Raw genomic sequence first — 18,838 nt, 5'->3', positions numbered from 1 at the left:
AAATAGGACCTAGTGTTTTTTTGGGGGCAAAAATTAATATAACAGGGTTTTATATTCAGGGAAACACGGTAGATATGCCTTGAACGTATGAACAGTTTGGGTCTAGCTCAAAGTTGCCAACCATCTGTAAATTCCTGGATAGTTGAGGTTTTTTTCCAGTTTCTCTAAAAAAAAGGGTAGATGAGTTTGTGATTTTTTTTGTTGCGTCAGACAGTACCCATAAGATCATTGTGATTGTAATTACTTTCCTTTTACAGTTCACAGTAAAGGCCCATTTACATGCAACGATTATCGCTCAAAATTCGTTTAAACGACTGCAAATGAGCATTAATCGCTGCGTGTAAACTCGACCATCACGCGCTTTTTCGTCTGAACGATAATTTTAAGGTGAGCTTAAAATCTATCCTTCAGCCGCAGAGAGATAAGGTATCCCTCAACAGACCGCATAATGTGTTCTCCGCGGAGCTAGGAGATTACATTGTATTCTGCCGACAGCACCAACCAGAACAATGCAGCTGTGTGCAGAGCCCAGCTTACCTGCTGTGCTCTACAAACAGCTCCTGAAGGCACATTTACATGCAAATGAAGATGATAAAGTGTTAATGTACATTGGTGACCATTAACATTTTATGCAAAATGATCGCTAAAACTTTCAATCTTTTAACATTTGAAAGATTATCTTTGCGTGTAAATGGGCCTTCAATGCTTGCAATCGATTCATATTAGTATACTGAACTACAGACATATTCACATAACATCTTTATTATTCATTATCATTTTCCAATTTTTCTGTTAAAAAAAAGTGTTGACAACCTTGATCTGGCCATAGGGAAGCCTGATCACAAGAATGAATGCGGTGGGCTGCAATACCAAACACAGCACAAACAAGAGTGGAAGTACTACAAAGGGACCATGACACATCACTACGTAACTGAAAACCTCTTACATTTTGTGTTTTGTGGGGGGGACACAGCCTTGGACCCCACCAGTCATACATTGGTGTTAGCAATATGCCATCAATGTTAAAATATACTAAATCCCTTTCAATAAGCTCTTCATTGAGCTCTTGTGCATATAATTTTGCAGTTCTTAGCAGTCCTATTTTATGTATTTTTCTTGTAGCATGCAATATTTATGACCACTGCTCTGGACTAATCACACAGATTGCAGTTTGGCAATCTCTAGATATTGATATGTCAATAAAAATAAAATTCTGTACACTTATATCAGTAGACCTCTGTCAAATCTATAAACCTTCACTACAATAATCATTATTAAGAGCGTTTCTTAGACTACATTTAAGAAGCAGAAGCACCTACAAGTCTTGTTCAGCTTTAATAGGGTAGTATGCAGTACAGAATTAGGGACTTTTCAGACGGGATGAAATATTCTGCAACAGCGGTGCGGAATATGCCGTTCCTGAATTCTGCACCAAAATTTGCTCTGCTGTCTATTTTGATGCGGAATTGCTGCAGAGTTCTGCTGTTTTCCATTCCGCAACAAAACTTGCACGTTAGCAGTATGCCTTTTGGTGCTGAATATTTTGCAGGAGGACATATTCCCCAACACTGCTGCAGAATATTCGGACCTGTGTGAAAGGTCCCTTGAAGTGCTATGCAGTGAACTGTTGTGAGAAAGCTGGAAACATTTAGTCTTTATCTTCCAAAAAATGAGAAGTAGAAAACCACTGTTAGCTTAAGATGTCATAATGAATGCAAAAACTCCACTGGGTTTAAGAGAATAGAAGACTGCAGAGCCTGATAAAACTTCCCCATCTGTAGTCACATATAGAGGGGCTTTATCAAATTAAAACTAGTGTACAAAAGTCACGATTTTCGGCACAAGACCGGCTTCAGCAAAAAGTTTTTCTTTTTGTAATGTATGAAGGCTTATGCCACTTTTGTGAAAAATGTGTGTGGCTGACTTGGCCTGACAGATGTATGTATAATTTATGCTAGTAACTAGCATGGATTATACAATGCATTCAGAAAGTCTTCAGATCGCTTCTCCTTTTTACATTCTGTTATGTGGAGTTGTACAATTTTTTTTTTTTTAATTCACAGTTTACCCATCATTCTGCACTAAATACCCCATAATGACAAAGTGGAAACAGAATGTTAGAAAGCCTTGTAATTTTTCTTAAAATTAAAAACTAACATTTTGCATTGGCATAAAGACCTTGTACTCAATACTTACAACCACAATTCCAAAAATGTTGGGACGCTGCGTAAAATGTAAATAAATGTAAAGAAAAAAATTATGTAATGATTTGGAAAGCTCATGCATCCATGTTTTATTTACAATAGAACATAGAACAAAAATTAGTAGGTAAAAGTGAGACATTTCTCAATTTCATTTTTTAAAAATCAACTAATTGCGAAATTGATGGCAGCCATACATCTCACTAACGTTGGTACAGGGCCATGTCTACCATTGTGTAGCATCCCATCCTCTTTTTACAACAGCCTGTAAACGTTTGGGAAGTGAGGAGACCAATTCCTAGAGTCTCGGGAGATGAATGTTGTCCCATTCATGTCTGATGTAAGATTCTAGCTGCTCAACAGTCCGGGGCGTCTGCTGGATTTTCCGTTTCATAATAATGTTGTGTTTTCTATTGGGGAAAGGTTGGGAATGCAGGTAGCCAGATCAGCCCCGAACTCTTCTTCTGTTGTGATGGATGCAGTATGTGGTTTAGCATTGTCATACTGAAATATACAAGGCCTTCCCTGAAAGTGATGTTATCTGGATGGAGGCATATGTTGTGCTAAAACCTCTATATACTGCTCAGCATTGATAGTGCCTTTCAAGATCTGTAAGCTGCCTGTGCCATAGGCACTAATGCAACCCCATATCATCAGAGATGCTGGCTTTTTAAATTTGCTCTGATAACAAAGGACACGGCATCCATGGTTCCAAAAAGGAATTTTAGATTCTGTTTTATCTGACCATAGGACAGTTTTCCATTTTGCCTCAGTCTATTTTAAATTAGCTTTGGCCCAGACAAGACCCAGTTATTTTTGGATTGGGTTGATATATGGCTTCTTCTTTGCATGATACAGCTTTAACTTGTATTTGTGCATTGCGCGGCGAACTGTGTTTACAGTTATTTCTAGAAGTATTCCTGAGCCCCTGCAGTGATTTGCATTACAGAATCATGTCTGTTTTTAATGCAGTGCCACCTGAGGGCCTGTAGATCTCAAGCATCCCATATTGACTTCCTTGTGTCTTGTGCACATGAATTTCCCCAGAGTCTCTGAATCTTTTGATGATACTTTGTACTGTAGATGGTGGGATATTCAAAGTCGTCACAATTTACATTGAGGAAGATTTTTCTGAAATTGTTTGCACAATTTTTAGATGCAGTTTCTTACAGATTGTTGGACCTCTGACCATCTTAGCTCCTGAAAGACTCTCACAATCTAAATGTTCTTTTTCATAGATAATCAAGTGACTTAGTATAAAATTGACCCTCCAGCGATTTTCCATTAGTACCACTTATGTTTTTAGCATTTTGTTAACCCTGTCCCAATGTTTTTTAGATGTATTACTGCTATTCATTTCTAAATGACTTACATTTTTTAAATGAAATGGAAATATGTCTTACTTCCATCTTCTGATTTGTGCTGTGTGTTCTATTGTGAATAAAATATGGTTATATAAGATTGCTAAATCATTGCATTTTTTTACTTAGCATTTATTTAAATTTTACACTGTGTCCCACCTTTTTTGGAATTGGGGTTGTAGTCGCAGCACATTTAGCAGCGATTACAGCCTCCAGTCTTTGTGGGTATGATGCCACAAGTTTTGCACATCTGGATTTGGGTATTTTCTGCCATTCCTTTCTGCAGATCCTCTCAAGCTGTGTTAGGCTGGATGGTGACCGTCTGTCTACAGCTATTTTCAGGTCTTTCCACAGATGATCGATTGGGCTACTCAAAGACATTCACAGAGTTGTCCCTAAGCCACTCCTGTGTTGTCTGAGCTGTGTGCTTAGGGTCATTGCTCTCTGGATCAGGTTTTCATTAACAATATCTCTGTACTTTGCTCCATTCAGCGTTCCATCAACCCTGACCAGTCTTCCTATTTCAGCTGCTGAACCCCCCACCCACAGTCTGATGCTGCCAGCACCAGGCTTCACTAAAGGGATGGTATTGGGCAGGTGATGAGGAGTGCCTGGTTTTGCCCTGACACAATGCTAAGAATTGAGATCAAAAAGTTCAATCTTGGTATCATCAGAACAAGGAATTTTGTTTCTCACAGTCTGAGAGTTCTTTAGATGCTTTTTGGCAAACTCCAGACAGGCTTTCATGTGTCTTTTACTGAGGAGAGGCTTCTTTCTGGCCAGTCTGCCATAAAGCTCAGATTGGTGGAGTGCTGCAGTGATGGCTGACCTTCTGGAAGTTTTTCCCATTAGCATACAGCATCTTTTGAGCCCAGCCAGAGTGACCATTGGGTTTTTAGTCACCTCTATTACCAAGGCCCTTGTCCCCCGATTATTTAACTTCATGGGTTGGTCAGCTCTAGGAAGAGTCCTGGATGTTCCATACTTCTTCCATTTAAGAATTATTTGGGCCGCTATGCTCTTAGGAACTTTCAGTGCAGCAAAAATTTTTTGTACCATTCTCAAGATCTGCACCTCCACATAATCCTGTCTCTGAGCTCTGCAGGTAGTTTTTTTCTCCTCGTGACCTAGTTTTGGCTCTGATATGCATTGTGAGCTGTGAGACCTTATATAAATGGGGTTGTATCTTATAAGGTTATGTCTAATTAACTGAATTTGCCACAAGTGGACTCCACTCAAGGTGTAGAAACATCTCAAAGATAATCAAAAGAAATGCGAGGCCCCCCGAGCTAAATTTCAAGTGTCACAGTAAAGGGTCTGAACACTTAAGTCAATGCAAAATGTAAATTTTTCATTTAAGAAAAAAACTACAAAGATTTTTAACACTCTGTTGTCACTTTGTCACTATGGGATACTGAGTGCAGAAATATGTAGAGAAAACTTGAATTTTCTTTTATTTGCACAGGGCCATAACATAACAAATTGTAAAAAAAAAAGTGAAAAGACTTTCCGAATGCATTGTACTCAACCTCGAAGGAACGTTGATTTCTTTTTAGATGAACAGACGGCTCTGAAATGTGCCTAGAGTATGAAGAGATGTGCACCTCTGCATATATTAGGCGCATTATTCACCATCCTGCGTCATTGACTCTCTGGGCACAGATCTGTGGCCACTGTAGTGTATGCAGTGAATTACTGGTAAAACTAAATATAAATGTTTCCATTTCTGGTATCTGCTGTTATACCAGCCTCTTGCACAACACAATACTGACAGAGGGTGAATTTATCAAAGCCTTTGCTCTATTATTTTGGTCATGGCATTTTGCACTAAGGCTTGCCACCTTATACTCCCCTCAACACTTTTTAAAAAGTGACAGGGGCATCATCAACAGCAATCCAACAAATGTATTACGTTTTAAGTCAGAAAATGGTGCAAAAAACAGTGCTAACCTATACCCATGCTCCTAGCATGTGTAGATTGCATTTTGTGGCTTAAAGCAATTGTCCAGGAATTAAACCAAATGGCCACCACCCAAACAGCCTGTGGAAACCCATCTAAGGATAAGTTGAATGCATCTCTAGACCAGAGAGAGATGCAAGTGAGACATGGGGTAGAGCCAACATCAATAAAGACAGTGATGTTAGGCACCTGCAGCCCCACACCCTTCCTCCCTCCGATCTAGAGATGTACTCAACCTGCTCTAGGATCCTAGAACAGATCTCCATAGGCTGCAAAGATAACTGCTATTTTGTTGAGATTTTGGACAACCAGCTTAAATACAGCTCAAGATTCATTACATTTATTAATAGCCATGTGCTTCTTAACATATTTGCCACAGTTTAGTTGAACAACCTTCAGATTAAAACTGGCCCCATAGTCTATTAGTCTTATTTTTGCTAGACAAAGTAATCTGTGTCACTTTTGTGTAACTCCTGTTGATTTTACATGGAGCTCAAAGTAGTCCTCATGTACATTATAAACCCTTTCTCATACATGGCTAAAACTGGCCATACATATGAGACATAAAACATATCAAGAAAGTCTTGAAGATCTTAGAAGAGTTGTCCACTTTTATCCAAATAAAGCTTAATTTCTGTTATGCAACTTTCTAATAAACTCTTTCTCAATCTCTACTTGGTGTCAGTAAATAGGAACATTCTTGCCTACAACCATAAGCTGAAAGCCTGTAAAGAATTAGTAAGTCTCTCGGCTGTTGGTTTGCTACATATATGTCTAGTGTAGATAATCCTCTGTGAACTAAACAGCAAATACTACTCCTTGATTTATTATAGCAGATTCTCAAGCAATATTCGAGTGGACTTGGGCCCACCAAAGAAAATTATCCTGATTGACCATTGACCATTGTCCGACCCCTAATGATACCCATGTTGCAGGCAGTACAGTATAGTGCCAGACACTCCGAGTTCAAGGGTCTGTTATTTATACTGATTGCTTTAGAAGTTTTGGAAAACATTTTAAAGTTTGCAATGAGCTGAAGGGGGGGGAGTCTGGTGTGGCTTATTAATATTCATCTATTCACTGCTCTCCCCATCATCCCCACCCCTGCCACTGATTGAGAGGTCTCTCCATATGCACAGTAGTACTGAGAGGCTTATCAATCAGCAGCGGGGGACAGGGTAAGAAGTGAATATATGAATTTGAATGAGCTGCACTGGACTCATCTTTGTAGCTCACTGCAAACTTTGAAATGTAAGTTTTCAAAAACTTTTTAAATGATGAGTCTAAGTGACAGACTGCTGAAATCAGTATATTTGTCACTATGCCATAGTGCCTGCAGCTCAGGCACCATTAAGGCCCAACAGGTTCCCTTTAAGTGCACTGTAAACTTGCTTGTTTTTATCAAATACACAGGATTTATCATTAAGATTTAATTAAGATATTTGTGAATGAAACGCAGAAAATACAATCTAGTGGCAAGTGGTTGCTCCAAATGGTATTGTCTTCTGCTGGACTTATAAATACCATTATTGGGCTACAGCTAACTTCATACTGAGATGAGATTTATTAGGCAAAAAGGTAAAGAAACAACCAAAACCCAGAGTTACTGTGATCAGTTGTGGAATTATGAATACAAAATATATATCAGCACATAAGATATAGGTAAGATAATATGATAAGTATATGTAAAATCTATGTAGCTGTAGCGTTTCTTTGGGTTTTGGACACTTGGGGCATTTGTTTCATGGAAAGTGGCCACATGCAAACATTGTAGATTACATGTTAGACTGCTTTCAGGTGAGCGTAATTTGCCTCCATATTTAGTCTGTGTTTTGCGAACTCTAATACACAGTTCATGTAAATCTATAAGTATCTACTCATGGCCATATTTTCAGAGCCATTTAAAAAAATGCAGATTATTCTATTTTTTCCATTTAAGCCCACATATTTGCTGTTATCTTCTACACGGATCAGTATTTGTCAAGTATAAAATAAAATAAATGGAGGCAAAAACAGATCAAATACTGATGAAATACTAACGACATACAGTTGTAATGTCATCTGTAACATATCTATAGCACGGATCTGTATTACGGACGTGTTACCATACGCTCAGCTGAAACCAGCCTCAGGCACTTTTCAAACTCATAACAGTGCCTCTCAATTCCAAATCCTGGGGAACCCATTTAAGGGCACACTTTTCCCTGCTTATCACACTGTTTCCCTCCATCATACCCTACTTTTTGTCTTTTTTTTTCCAGGTGTCAGATGGGGAACCTTCTAAAAGTCTTGTCTTATAGCGACCTAGAACAGTGTCCCACTTTTTTCCTTGACTTTGAACGTGAGATCATTTTATTTTTCCATGTTTTTTATTTTGTTGTCATTTTATTTTTATGTTGCTTTTATTTAATATCATCATGCAGCACTGCATTTTATATTGTGATGATTCATTTCTTAAAGGGGCTCTGTCATAAAAAAAATCAACATTTACCTATTCCTCCCCAGGTAGTCTACTTACCACACCTTCTCCCCGCCGATCTTCTCCACTCTCCTGCAGTACCCCCGGGTCACGTCAACTCCAGCCAGCCAATTCTTCATCTTCCCGTGATGAAGCGTCCATTAGCTGCAGTCTTATTCCTGCAGGGCAATGTACGCTATGTCACTAGTGACGTAGCGATCACAGCCTAGCAGTAAGCGCCGGATACTATGTCGGGCTAATGCCTAATGTCTTCCCGATAGTTCCCATACTAAAGCCCCCAGACAGCGCGCATACACAGTCTCGGGAATTAGCCCGACATAGCATCTGGCACTTCCTGCTAGACACTGACCTGCCAGAAGAAAGCCGCAGCATAACAGGAAGAAGAGGATCTGGACGGCTTGCGGTGAGGTGACCTGGGGAACTGCAGGAGCCAGGAGAAGATCGGTGAGTAGAAGATGCAGTAAGTAGACTGCCTGGGGAGGAATAGGTAAGTATTGAATTTTTTTTTTTAATGATAGAACCCGTTTAAGGTTTCATTATTTATATATACTGCCCTATTTTACAAAATAACATGGGTTACAAAGAGCTAGAGAGATGTCACCAAAGTGCATTCTCATTTTAACATGCAGTTATAATTTTATTTTCTTGTGGTTCTAGTTCAGTTCCTTATACTTCCACAGATGATGCCCAAATGGGGTTCATAAACAACTTAAAGTAAAATGAAAAAATAAATAGGATTAATTTTTTAACTGATTAGCTTCTGCAAGCAGAATTATGGCTCCTATGTTGTCCTATATCTGATGTATCCATTGCAGCTAGATGTTACCTTTTCTTCTTTCAAATGTAGACATTGTTTTAAAATGCATGCTAGCTTGTGTTGGTAAGGACACTTGGGTCAGAAAAGGTATTGTTTCTTCTTAAGGAGAGCACCTAGAAAGTGAGTGAGGAGACTTATAAGGCCATCCATGCTCTTCTGGGAAATATGCAAATGGGAGATGGAACAATACCTTTGCAGTGCCACCTATTGGAAGGCAGTATTCCTGGAAATCAGTGTCAAACTTTTTAAACAAGCCTTATAACAAAGACTGAGAATTGTAAGCCAAAGCCAGAATAAACATACACAGACAGCTGTTTCGGGGGGATTGCTCCTCATTAGTGTGCAGTAGGTTTCTGGCTTAGATAGTGACAGGCCTATAGACATGGGACGGGAAGGGTATTGTTTCTCCTTAAGGCAGACACTTTGAACACTTTGGTAGATGACTATGAGCCAAAGTGCATGAGCCAATTTTAAGCTGTGCTCTTTCATGGCAGTCATCACAGTTGGCATCACTGCATGATACGATAACAATATACATTAAATGTATATAGATCAAAACAATGTGTATGGATATTAGTCTGATGGTCTCCCAACCAAGAAAGATAGAGCATGTTCAATTCCCAAAGGGTTCAGCCTTTAAGGCCTTAGCTTCTCAAGCACTAGAAGGCATGTTTCCCAATACTACCTGATATAATTGTAAGTTGTGATGCCAGATGTATTGCTTTTATGTTGTCCAAGCATGCTCGATCTGTCATTAAAGATCTGAGGTTGCTTATTCACTGACTTCTCAGCTTTCAGAAAAGTCAGCTTTAGGCCATCTATTATGGATCTATGTCACCTTTTAAGTTATAGAGACACCCTATATATGTAAAATTTTACAGACTTTATATATGTAGCTCACTTTTGTGTTGCCAATTTTGATTGAACCCCCATAAAATCATTTTATTAATTTCATGAAACTAAAGCATTCAGACATCTATATTGGATATGCTTGGATTGGAACGCTTGTTGTAAAGAGTTGCATACAACAAGATATTTCTCATGATATGAGTGATTAGCATTGCTCTGCATGTATTTCTACCTCAGATGACAGCAAATACCACTATTGTATCGCTAACATTTAATGACCAAGAACAGTCTTCAAACGTAAACAATAAGTGTTCTGTCGGTGGGAGCAGATTTCACTTGTAAAATAATTATTTTTGTACCATAGAGGTAACAACAATTGCTAGCAGTAATTGTTATATCTTTGGCTAGCTTTAGTGCAAGTCACAGCCACTCATTTTTTCAAAGCTCACTAGATACATGTCATGCTAACACCCTTTGTAATATCGGAAGAGCAAAAACACTCTATCAAGAAGAATCAAGCACCTAGAAAGAGTTGTCATTTTGCTGCAAAACTCATCATGCAGTTACATCTTAGGCAGATATGCAAATTATTATAGGGGTTGCTTGATTAGATGAACAGTCCTGCCACCCGAAGCCCTAAAAGTGGTTCCACCTTTGGCCTATAAAAAGGCTCTCAAATCCTTTTTCCACTTGTGTAGAGCTTGTTGACCACTAAACCCCTCTACAAAGCAATCAAAGAGATTTCACTCAGTTAACAGAGTTACAGGGTGGGCAGGGGGGTTGGGCCCTTATTGGAATGTGAGAACCTGGATGGTCGTATTGAAAATTTGCCCACCACCTGGGCCATTCTAACCAGACTGTTAGGCCTCATGTCCACGGGCAAAAGAAGAATTAAAATCCGCAGCGGATTTTAACTCTTCTCCTGCCCGCGGATCCGCATCCAATAGGGATGCATTGACCACCCGCGGGTAGATAAATACCCGCGGATGGTCAATAAAAGTGATTTTTTTAAAAATGGAGCATGAAAAAATCTGGACCATGCTCCATTTTCATGCGGGTCTCTCGCAGGCTTCTATTGAAGCCTATGGAAGCCGTCCGGATCCGCGGGAGACAAAAATCAGAATTTACTCACCCGCTCCGGTTCTTCCCTTCGCCGCGGCACCATCTTCTCTCCGTCGCAGCCAGATCTTTTTTCTTCGGGCCGGTGCATGCGCGGGGCACGTCACCGATGTCATCCTGCGCATCCGCCGAGCCGAAAAAACAAGATCCGGCCGCGACGCAGAGAACATGATGCCGTGGCGAAGGGAAGAACCGGAGCGTGCGAGAGGTAAGTTTATTCTTATTTATTCTTATTTTCAGCGCTCATGTCCGCGGGGCAGGAGGGACCCGCTACGGATTCTCCATGGAGAATCCGTAGCGGGTCTGATTTTCCCCGTGGACATGAGGCCTTAAGGCACATTTACACAGGACGAATGTCGGGCAAACAATGCCTGACACTCGTCCCTGTGTGTACTCGCTCCCGCGCTGCTGCACTGGAGCGAGTATCGCTGGTTTGCTCTCAGAGCAGCCAGCAGGGGGGCGGGGCGGCTGGAGGAGATTTCACTCCTCGCTTTCCTCCGCCCCTCTCAAATCACTTAACACAGCTACCATCCAGTACTCGACAGACCACCTGTAGAAAGGATTATATGATCGTCCGACAAGCAGCTCCAACTGTTCATTGTCTACCATCCAGAGACAGGTGACACCACTGTTACAGGCCACTGTGTCTGTCAGAACCATGTCCAGGTGCTTGGCTGAAGGACATGTGGTCTAACGAAGCCAATTACGTGTACTGCCTTTGACACCCACTAATTGTCGAATCCGTTTGCAGTGGTGTTGTGACAACTTGTGAACAACAAAACTGAATTGCTATGGAATGGGACCAGGTTGTCTTCAGCGACGAATCCAGGTTGAGTTTAGGCACTAACGTGGGGTGAGCACCTAAATCCGGCTTTGCTGTGGAGAAGCACACTGTCCCACTGCTGGTGTGGTGGTCTGGGGGGGCCATCACATCAGACACTTGGTCACCCCTACTAGTGATACGAAGGACAATGACAGCCCAGCAATATGTTCAGGACGTTCTGCAGACATATGTGTTGTCTCTCCTGGCGGCTTGCAAGGCGCCTTTTTTTAACAGAAAAATGCTCAGCCGCACACACAAGGGTGTCCCAGGAATGCCTCCACAACATTGTCACACTTCCATGGCCTGCTGGGCGCCAGATTTATCCCTTTAGAACACGTAACTGACCATCTGGGACACCACTGTATCATATCTTGCATCCAACCTAGAGCCTCCCTTTAAATGTTCAGTTTTCCACAGTGAATGATCCTTTTGCTCTAATATTGTAATCACTTACTTATATCAACGTTCCAATCACATATAGAAGGTTTAATTAGATTCTGACAACTCCTTCTAGGTGCTTGATTTTTTTTTTACAATGAGTGTGTAGTACATTCATAAATGAAAGGAATATTCCCATTTTAGAATATTATGGCCTATTACTAGGATAAGTGATAACATTATGACCAGTGAGGGAATCCCACCAAATACGAATGGTCCAGGGTACCTTCAGCTTTTTCCTGTACATTGGCCTTCCTGTCTACCAGCTGTGCAGGGAACTGAAGCACAACTTCCTTCATGTGAATGGGGCTATGTTGCATTAACCTACATAGCAAGAGGTCAGCAGTAGGACTGCCATGCAGGAAGAAGCCGTGAAGGAACCGCAACAAACTTTAAGTAGCATTGCAGCCCCCTTTGTTCTTAGGATTGGTGGGTCATGGGTGTGAATAGTGCTAAGGAAAAAAGTTATAAAAATGTTCTTCTGGGAAAAAAAACATTATTTTTCTATGTCCATTAAAGGAGAATGTCTGGAAGTGTCATATAAAATACCCTTTATTAGAGCTGAAAAATGTTAAACTAGTTTTATTAGTGAAAAAAGTGTTCCCTATGATCTGGCAGTTCAGCATAGAGATTCCAAGTCCCTTCTAAACCAATGCCCATACTCTATTTGGCTTGAAATACAGTTGGTATATGGGCACTGATGTAAAAGACGATTTGGCTACAACATAGATATATATCTGAAGAATATTCTTGGACTAATCATTGTCACTACCGGATCTATCACTCTTGATACAACTTATGTAACAAATAAAGCGAACAATGATAAAGATGATTTGGCTCTGCATAATATACTGAACTTCCGTACCACAGCACAGGAAGTGTGGTTTTGGGCATGCTGGTGCCAAGCGCCTAGAGTACGCACACTGTACCTGTAGTTTCAACCACTAATAACGCAGTGCAGAGAAATATCTTTCAGTATTTCTCATGCTCAAAAAAGAGCCTTTTATACAACACTGAATATTCCCCTTTGTTATGTGTGAGAGGTGCCACCCAGCTGCCTTTGCAAAAAAAAGAAAACCATTGTCCATATGTCTGTACATCATAGACATTTAGGCTACGTTCACACCACATTTTGGATGCATATTGAGCATATATGCCAGGACCATCTCTCGTATATAGTATAGGGTTAATAGGCCTACAGACTACAAAAGCCAAATGCATGCCAAAAGAGTGTTTTAATAGCACACATTTAGCTGGTATACACAGAGATCTGTATTAGAGATGAGCGAGCATACTCGATAAGGACAATTGCTCGATTGAGCATTGTCCTTAGCGAGTACCTGCCCGCTCGGAAGAAAAGGTTCGGCTTCCGGCGGGGGTGAGAGGTGAGATGCGACAGTGAGCAGAAGGGAGCGGTGGGGAGAGAGGGAGAGAGAGATCTCCCCTCCGTTCCTCCCCGCTCTCCCCCGCTGCTCCCGCCCGCAGCCGAATCTTTTCTTCCGAGCGGGCAGGTACTCGCTAAGGACAATGCTCGATCGAGCAATTGTCCTTAGCAAGTATGCTCGCTCATCTCTAATCTGTATACCATAGAGCATACGTATGTCTATTTTTTGTATTGGCAACAAATGGCAAACTTGTCCAGCTGTGTCGACATAGAGTTGCTTATCTCTACAGCGTAGGCTAGGCAGACTTCTTCAACCGGTCCTGCTGAATGTAATTGCATAGCATGGTGTAAACCTAGCCTTCGATTTAGTGTCCTTTTAGATGAGCCAATTATCATTTGAACACGCGAGTGACGTCACCACTAGCTCATTCGTTCTCCGGCGGCCTGTTTATACAGCAGATGCATCGTTGGCTCGTTCAAACGAGACTTGTTCAGTCTTTCACATTAAGTGAATGAGAAGGACTGAACGAGCGCTGTTTAAACCAAATAATACACAAACGAACCAACCTTGGTTTTTATGCCTGCATAAACTAAACGATCAATGCCGTTCAGCCGTTGGCTGCGATTAGACCAAATGATTATCGTTCACTCTCGCTTGTTTAAACGATTTTTGGACCAATAATCGTGCCGTCTAAAAGCACCTTTACTCAATAGCTTCCCAGCGCTCTTTTAACACCCAGGACTGTAGATCTTCAGAGGCAGTTACAGGATCTTAACCTGGCCCGCTGGAGACACACAAAGATCGGTTTGGGAATTAAGTAATGCTTTGCAATAATAATGTATTGATATTTGTTTCTATTTCTCACAGACCTTCTCTGGGTCACTTAGAGAGCTTCTTGCAGCAGTTTTCACTGTGCTGTGACATTCTGCCTGGGGGTTAAAGCCCATGTGGTACCATGGGGTCTATTTAGCCCAGACTTGTTCAATGCAGTCCTGCACTTCAGTTTAGTTCACAGTTGCCAAAAACAGCATTGTGACGGAATACCTGAACGGGGACGAACAGAACCATTCACTGTCATTAGTAAACCGGACACCACTTTGTTATCCATTTGACAGGGTTTCAGTTCCTTTCCATTATACTTGGAGTATAGCATAATACAGTTATTGGATGAATGGTGGTCATTGGGTGGCTGGCTACAAGTCATGCTAAGGTGGGAGTTACTACATTTCATCAAGAATACCCTTGTGCTTTTAACATGGCCCATCAGCAATTATGGAGTTATGGTGTTTTGTTGCTACTTACAGTGGTTGACTATGTTATTCTATACTCCAAATACAACAGAAACGATTGGAAACCAAAGTGGTAGCTGTTTCACTAGTGACAGTGAATGGGTTCAGTTAATTTCCTTTCGGAGGTGCCGTCACAGTTCTGTTTTTGGCAGCTGTAATGGAACCCCCAGTTGGAATCTCATAGCGTAGTGAAAAACATTGTGGGAATGCTCTTTTGTTAGGATTTGCTATCTTACATAGTCATAAAAACAAATTCCTTACAGATGTCAGTAATAAACCCTTATTTACTAACACTGACCCTCAAACTTCTACTTTTCTACAGTCTCTGTGTTGATAACATGATACAATGTCTTACTATGTTTGGTGCCCACAGATGCTCAGCCTACGGAGGCAGAGACTGTAGTGTGGAATCAAGTTAATTCTGTCCTGGAAGAGGCCCAGGGCATCTTGGCTGAACTGCAGTCATACCGGGGAGCAGGGCAGGAAATAAGGCAGGTGAGCATTCAAACCCTCTACTTCTGTATGGGAGGATGGCTGGAAGTCATGCTAAGGTGGCACTTATTACATTTAATCTAGAATCCCCTTGTGCTTTGTACATGGGCCGTCAGCAATTATTGAATTATGGTGTTTGTTGCTAATTACAGTTTATGTGGTGGATAATTACAAATAGGACAAGAAGGGCTGCCGGTTCCCTCCTTGTGCTTTGAAGGATGGAGCAAATGCTTTTTACTGTATCAGAACATGGTTTATTCAAAATCTGGCTTGCAAAGAACTGACATATTTTACTAATTTAATAAAAAAAAACACTGACAAAGATCATAGTTTATGATACAGAGATACATAGGCAGGTACAAACGAATTCCCAGCAGCATGCAGAACTGGCAAAATGCTGTATGGGAGAGATTGCACAGATGGAAAATCCTGATGAACAGCCACTCGCACACGTATAGTACTACCGGTATACATTGGGGGAGGGGGCTGCTTTCTATCCTCCCTGCACACATATAAGGCCTGTATAAGGTGCCAATCAGGGGCGTAACTATTGGGGATACAGGGAATGCGGTTGCACCAGGGCCCAGGAGCCTTAGGGGGCCCATAAGGTCTCCTCTCCATATAAGGAGCCCAGTACTATGAATAAAGCATTATAGTTGGGGGCCCTGTTCCAGATTATGCAATGGGGCCCAGGAGCTTGACGTTATGCCTCTGGTGCCAATGACATAGATACGTGTAGTGCACAATGCAGTCTTGCAGCCTCTTAGCAATGCCCATAGTATTAGATCAGATGAGCTGTCCTGCATATTCTAAGGGCCGGTTCACATGGGCATATGCAAAAGTCATATTTTGCTGGCTACAGCATGGTTTTGTGTGCGCGAATACACTGCATATTTACATGTGTAAAAAAGAAAGCACAAATTCATATTGATTTTGTGCGAAAATACGCAGCGAATACACAGCTTCCCTGCGTATTTTGCACGTATGTATGCATGCCCATTGATTTCAATGAACATCTATCCATGTAATACGCACCAAGATAAGACATGCTGCATATTTTTTCACGTGATCGCATGAAAAAATATACTCATGTGAACGAATTCATTGAAATCAATAGGTTTTAGTAACTGTGTATTACGCACACAAAAACTGTGCATCTAATACGTGGTACAAATACATTTGCGTGAAAAAGCAATAAGGATGCTTTCAGATGAGCGGGATATTTTCAAATGCCGCACTGAAAGACAGCTTGATCTGCAGCTGCGAAATTCGTCTCCATGTTTACATGTAGGTTTTTGTGCAGAATTTTCTGCATCTTTCAGTGCATTATAGGGAATTTTTTTTGTTTATATGAAAGCACCCTAAAGTCGGTTTCAGATGAGCGTATTTAAATATGTCCATAATATGGATCCATATTAAGGATGTGTTCCAGGTGACAATACAACCTAATGTCATCGGTATTTGATCAGTATTTGCCCCCATATTGGTTTTGTTTCTACTGGGCAAATACTATGCCCAACAAGAAATACAGAGCAATGCGGAGGCAGAAATGCAAAAAATTGGCCATGTTGCGTTTTTAAAATACATCCCTGTAAATAGACACATGGATTATGATCCTCAAAATACACTCCTTTGAAACCAGCCGTAGGCCTCATTTACCCATGCGTATTTGCACGCCGTATTACATGTGTATTTTTTACACATAATGTGGACAGCTGAAACACCATTGATTTGCATTGGGGTTTACAGACCCACATTTTCACCTGCGTAAAAAAACGCAGCATGTCCAATTTTGATCCGCATTCCAGATTTCTCGAGCTTCTAGTTATAACGCCTCTGATATAGGTTGAACTAATGTTACACTCTCGCCTAAGGATCATGTTTAGGCTCTTTATGATATCACTGTGTATTCTGCTTATTAAGAGTATTTCATCCTGATTCACAAGTATAGATGATAAAGCAATCATATGGATAAGGTACGAGCGGCTCACTCTTGTCATCTTCCTGAGCTAGGCCATCCAGAACCCATCAGATGTGCACCTACAGGAGGAAGCATGGAGAGCCGTCTGTCCTCTTGTAGCTAAACTAAAGCGCTTTTATGAATTTTCTCTACGACTTGGTAAGTTGGTTATTGCAGTATTTTTTTCCAAAACAAAAACATCTAAAAAAATAGGCAACTTTCAAATTGTGCGGCATTAAAAATATACTTGCATGTCTACAGCTCCTATGTAGGCGTATGTATCGCCATGGTTACAGATACAGAGTAAAGTCATACACTTTTTTTGTATTTTGCTTGATTCTTGCTATTCTACTGAATGTATGTTGTCAATAAGTAGGTAATAAATGGAAAGGAGTGTGACTTCTGGATTAAACTATACAAAGGTTTGTTTGTAGTCTATAACCATGGAAACTCATAGGGTGGACGGATATTTTTAAAGAAGACTATGCAGATCAAAACTGCTTATAGTGGTATGGTCTACTCAGATGTCTAACGGCATTTTGAACGGGACGACCTGCCAGGTGCAGATGCCCAATAGGTCATCCCAGTGATGATCGTTCTTCTGCTCTTACACAGGAACGGTCATCGCTCAGTGAATGGAGGATGGAGTGGGCTCTGGATCGTTCCGGCACACCTGCCTTCATCCACAGCAAACAGGTAGCTGTTCATAAAAGAATGACTACCTGTTTACATGGGCCGGTCCATCTTTCAGTATTCTGAACGAGAAGCGAACGGATTCTCGTTTATCGTTCAGTGGGGCCTGCAGTTAGTATGAATGATTCAGGAATCTAAACGATTTATTGCTCTGTTTAAGAGGGCCTTATGGCGTACCCATAGGATATCTTTCAGAAAACCATAAATACCATAATTATCTTATAAATGCAGATCCCCACTAATCTCTAAGTGAGGGTCCTCAACCCAGTCCTGCCTGATACTGTCCCGCTGGGGCCGTATCCAGGCTGTGAGCCGTGGCTAGGTCTACAGCAACAGCCAAGCATGCAGTGCTACATTATTTCTGTAGTTCCCACAGAAGTTAATGGGTAGTTACATAACCCGTGTAGCAGAATGAGCGTTGTTACTGTGCTATGCTGTTTATGCAACTGCCATTCACTTCTATGAGAATGATAAAAACAAGATAGTACAGAGCTCTCGGCCTTGGTGGTGGCTAGCAGGACATGGTGAGGCAGGTAGGGGTCAGGAGCCCCTCGTTCTCTGAGATGAATTGGAACTATAAAAATGATGGTTATAAAAAGAAAGAAACTGAACCAACACTGATGGTGCTTTCACATGGGCGAGTGCGATATCGGAGAAATTTTGGCCTGCGAGTGCAATGCATTTTAAGAAAGAATAAAATATTGTATCACTGCACATGTGATCTGTTTTTTGTCACACAAGTGACAATCGCATGTTGTTCCAATTGTAAAAAACAGAAAAATTGCACTTACACGAAACTTGCATTTTACAAGTGAGAGCAATGCAATTTTTTTTTTAATCCCATAGGGAATAATGGGTAATTCTTAAACAGAATCGCCAAAAATAGGACATGCAATGATTTTTCAATCTCGCAAAATCGGTGCGAGTGAAAAATCACTCATGTAAATTAGCCCATTGAAATCAATGGGTTAT

General features: G+C 41.0%; 1 protein-coding gene across 7 annotated transcripts in view; it reads left to right on the top strand.

The window, feature by feature from the left end:
* Window positions 1-18,838, top strand: part of LOC136573095 (CYFIP-related Rac1 interactor A-like) — a 119,208-nt gene that overhangs the window by 85,010 nt on the left and 15,360 nt on the right. For 4 of the 7 annotated variants that reach the window (XM_066574264.1, XM_066574300.1, XM_066574308.1 and 1 more), the window contains 2 exons: window positions 15,095-15,216; window positions 17,227-17,332. In XM_066574264.1, coding sequence (XP_066430361.1) covers window positions 15,095-15,216; window positions 17,227-17,332 — 228 coding nt within the window. Of the gene's footprint in view, window positions 1-7,783; window positions 7,864-15,094; window positions 15,217-17,226; window positions 17,333-18,838 lie in introns of all 7 variants that reach the window. The other 3 variants (XM_066574282.1, XM_066574274.1, XM_066574292.1) reach the window with 1 other exon arrangement.

Source organism: Eleutherodactylus coqui, chromosome 1, assembly GCF_035609145.1.
Source record: "Eleutherodactylus coqui strain aEleCoq1 chromosome 1, aEleCoq1.hap1, whole genome shotgun sequence".
Classification (NCBI taxonomy): Eukaryota; Metazoa; Chordata; class Amphibia; order Anura; family Eleutherodactylidae; genus Eleutherodactylus; species Eleutherodactylus coqui.
Note: the sequence above shows the minus strand (reverse complement) of the source record. Positions and strands in the feature narration are given on the sequence as shown.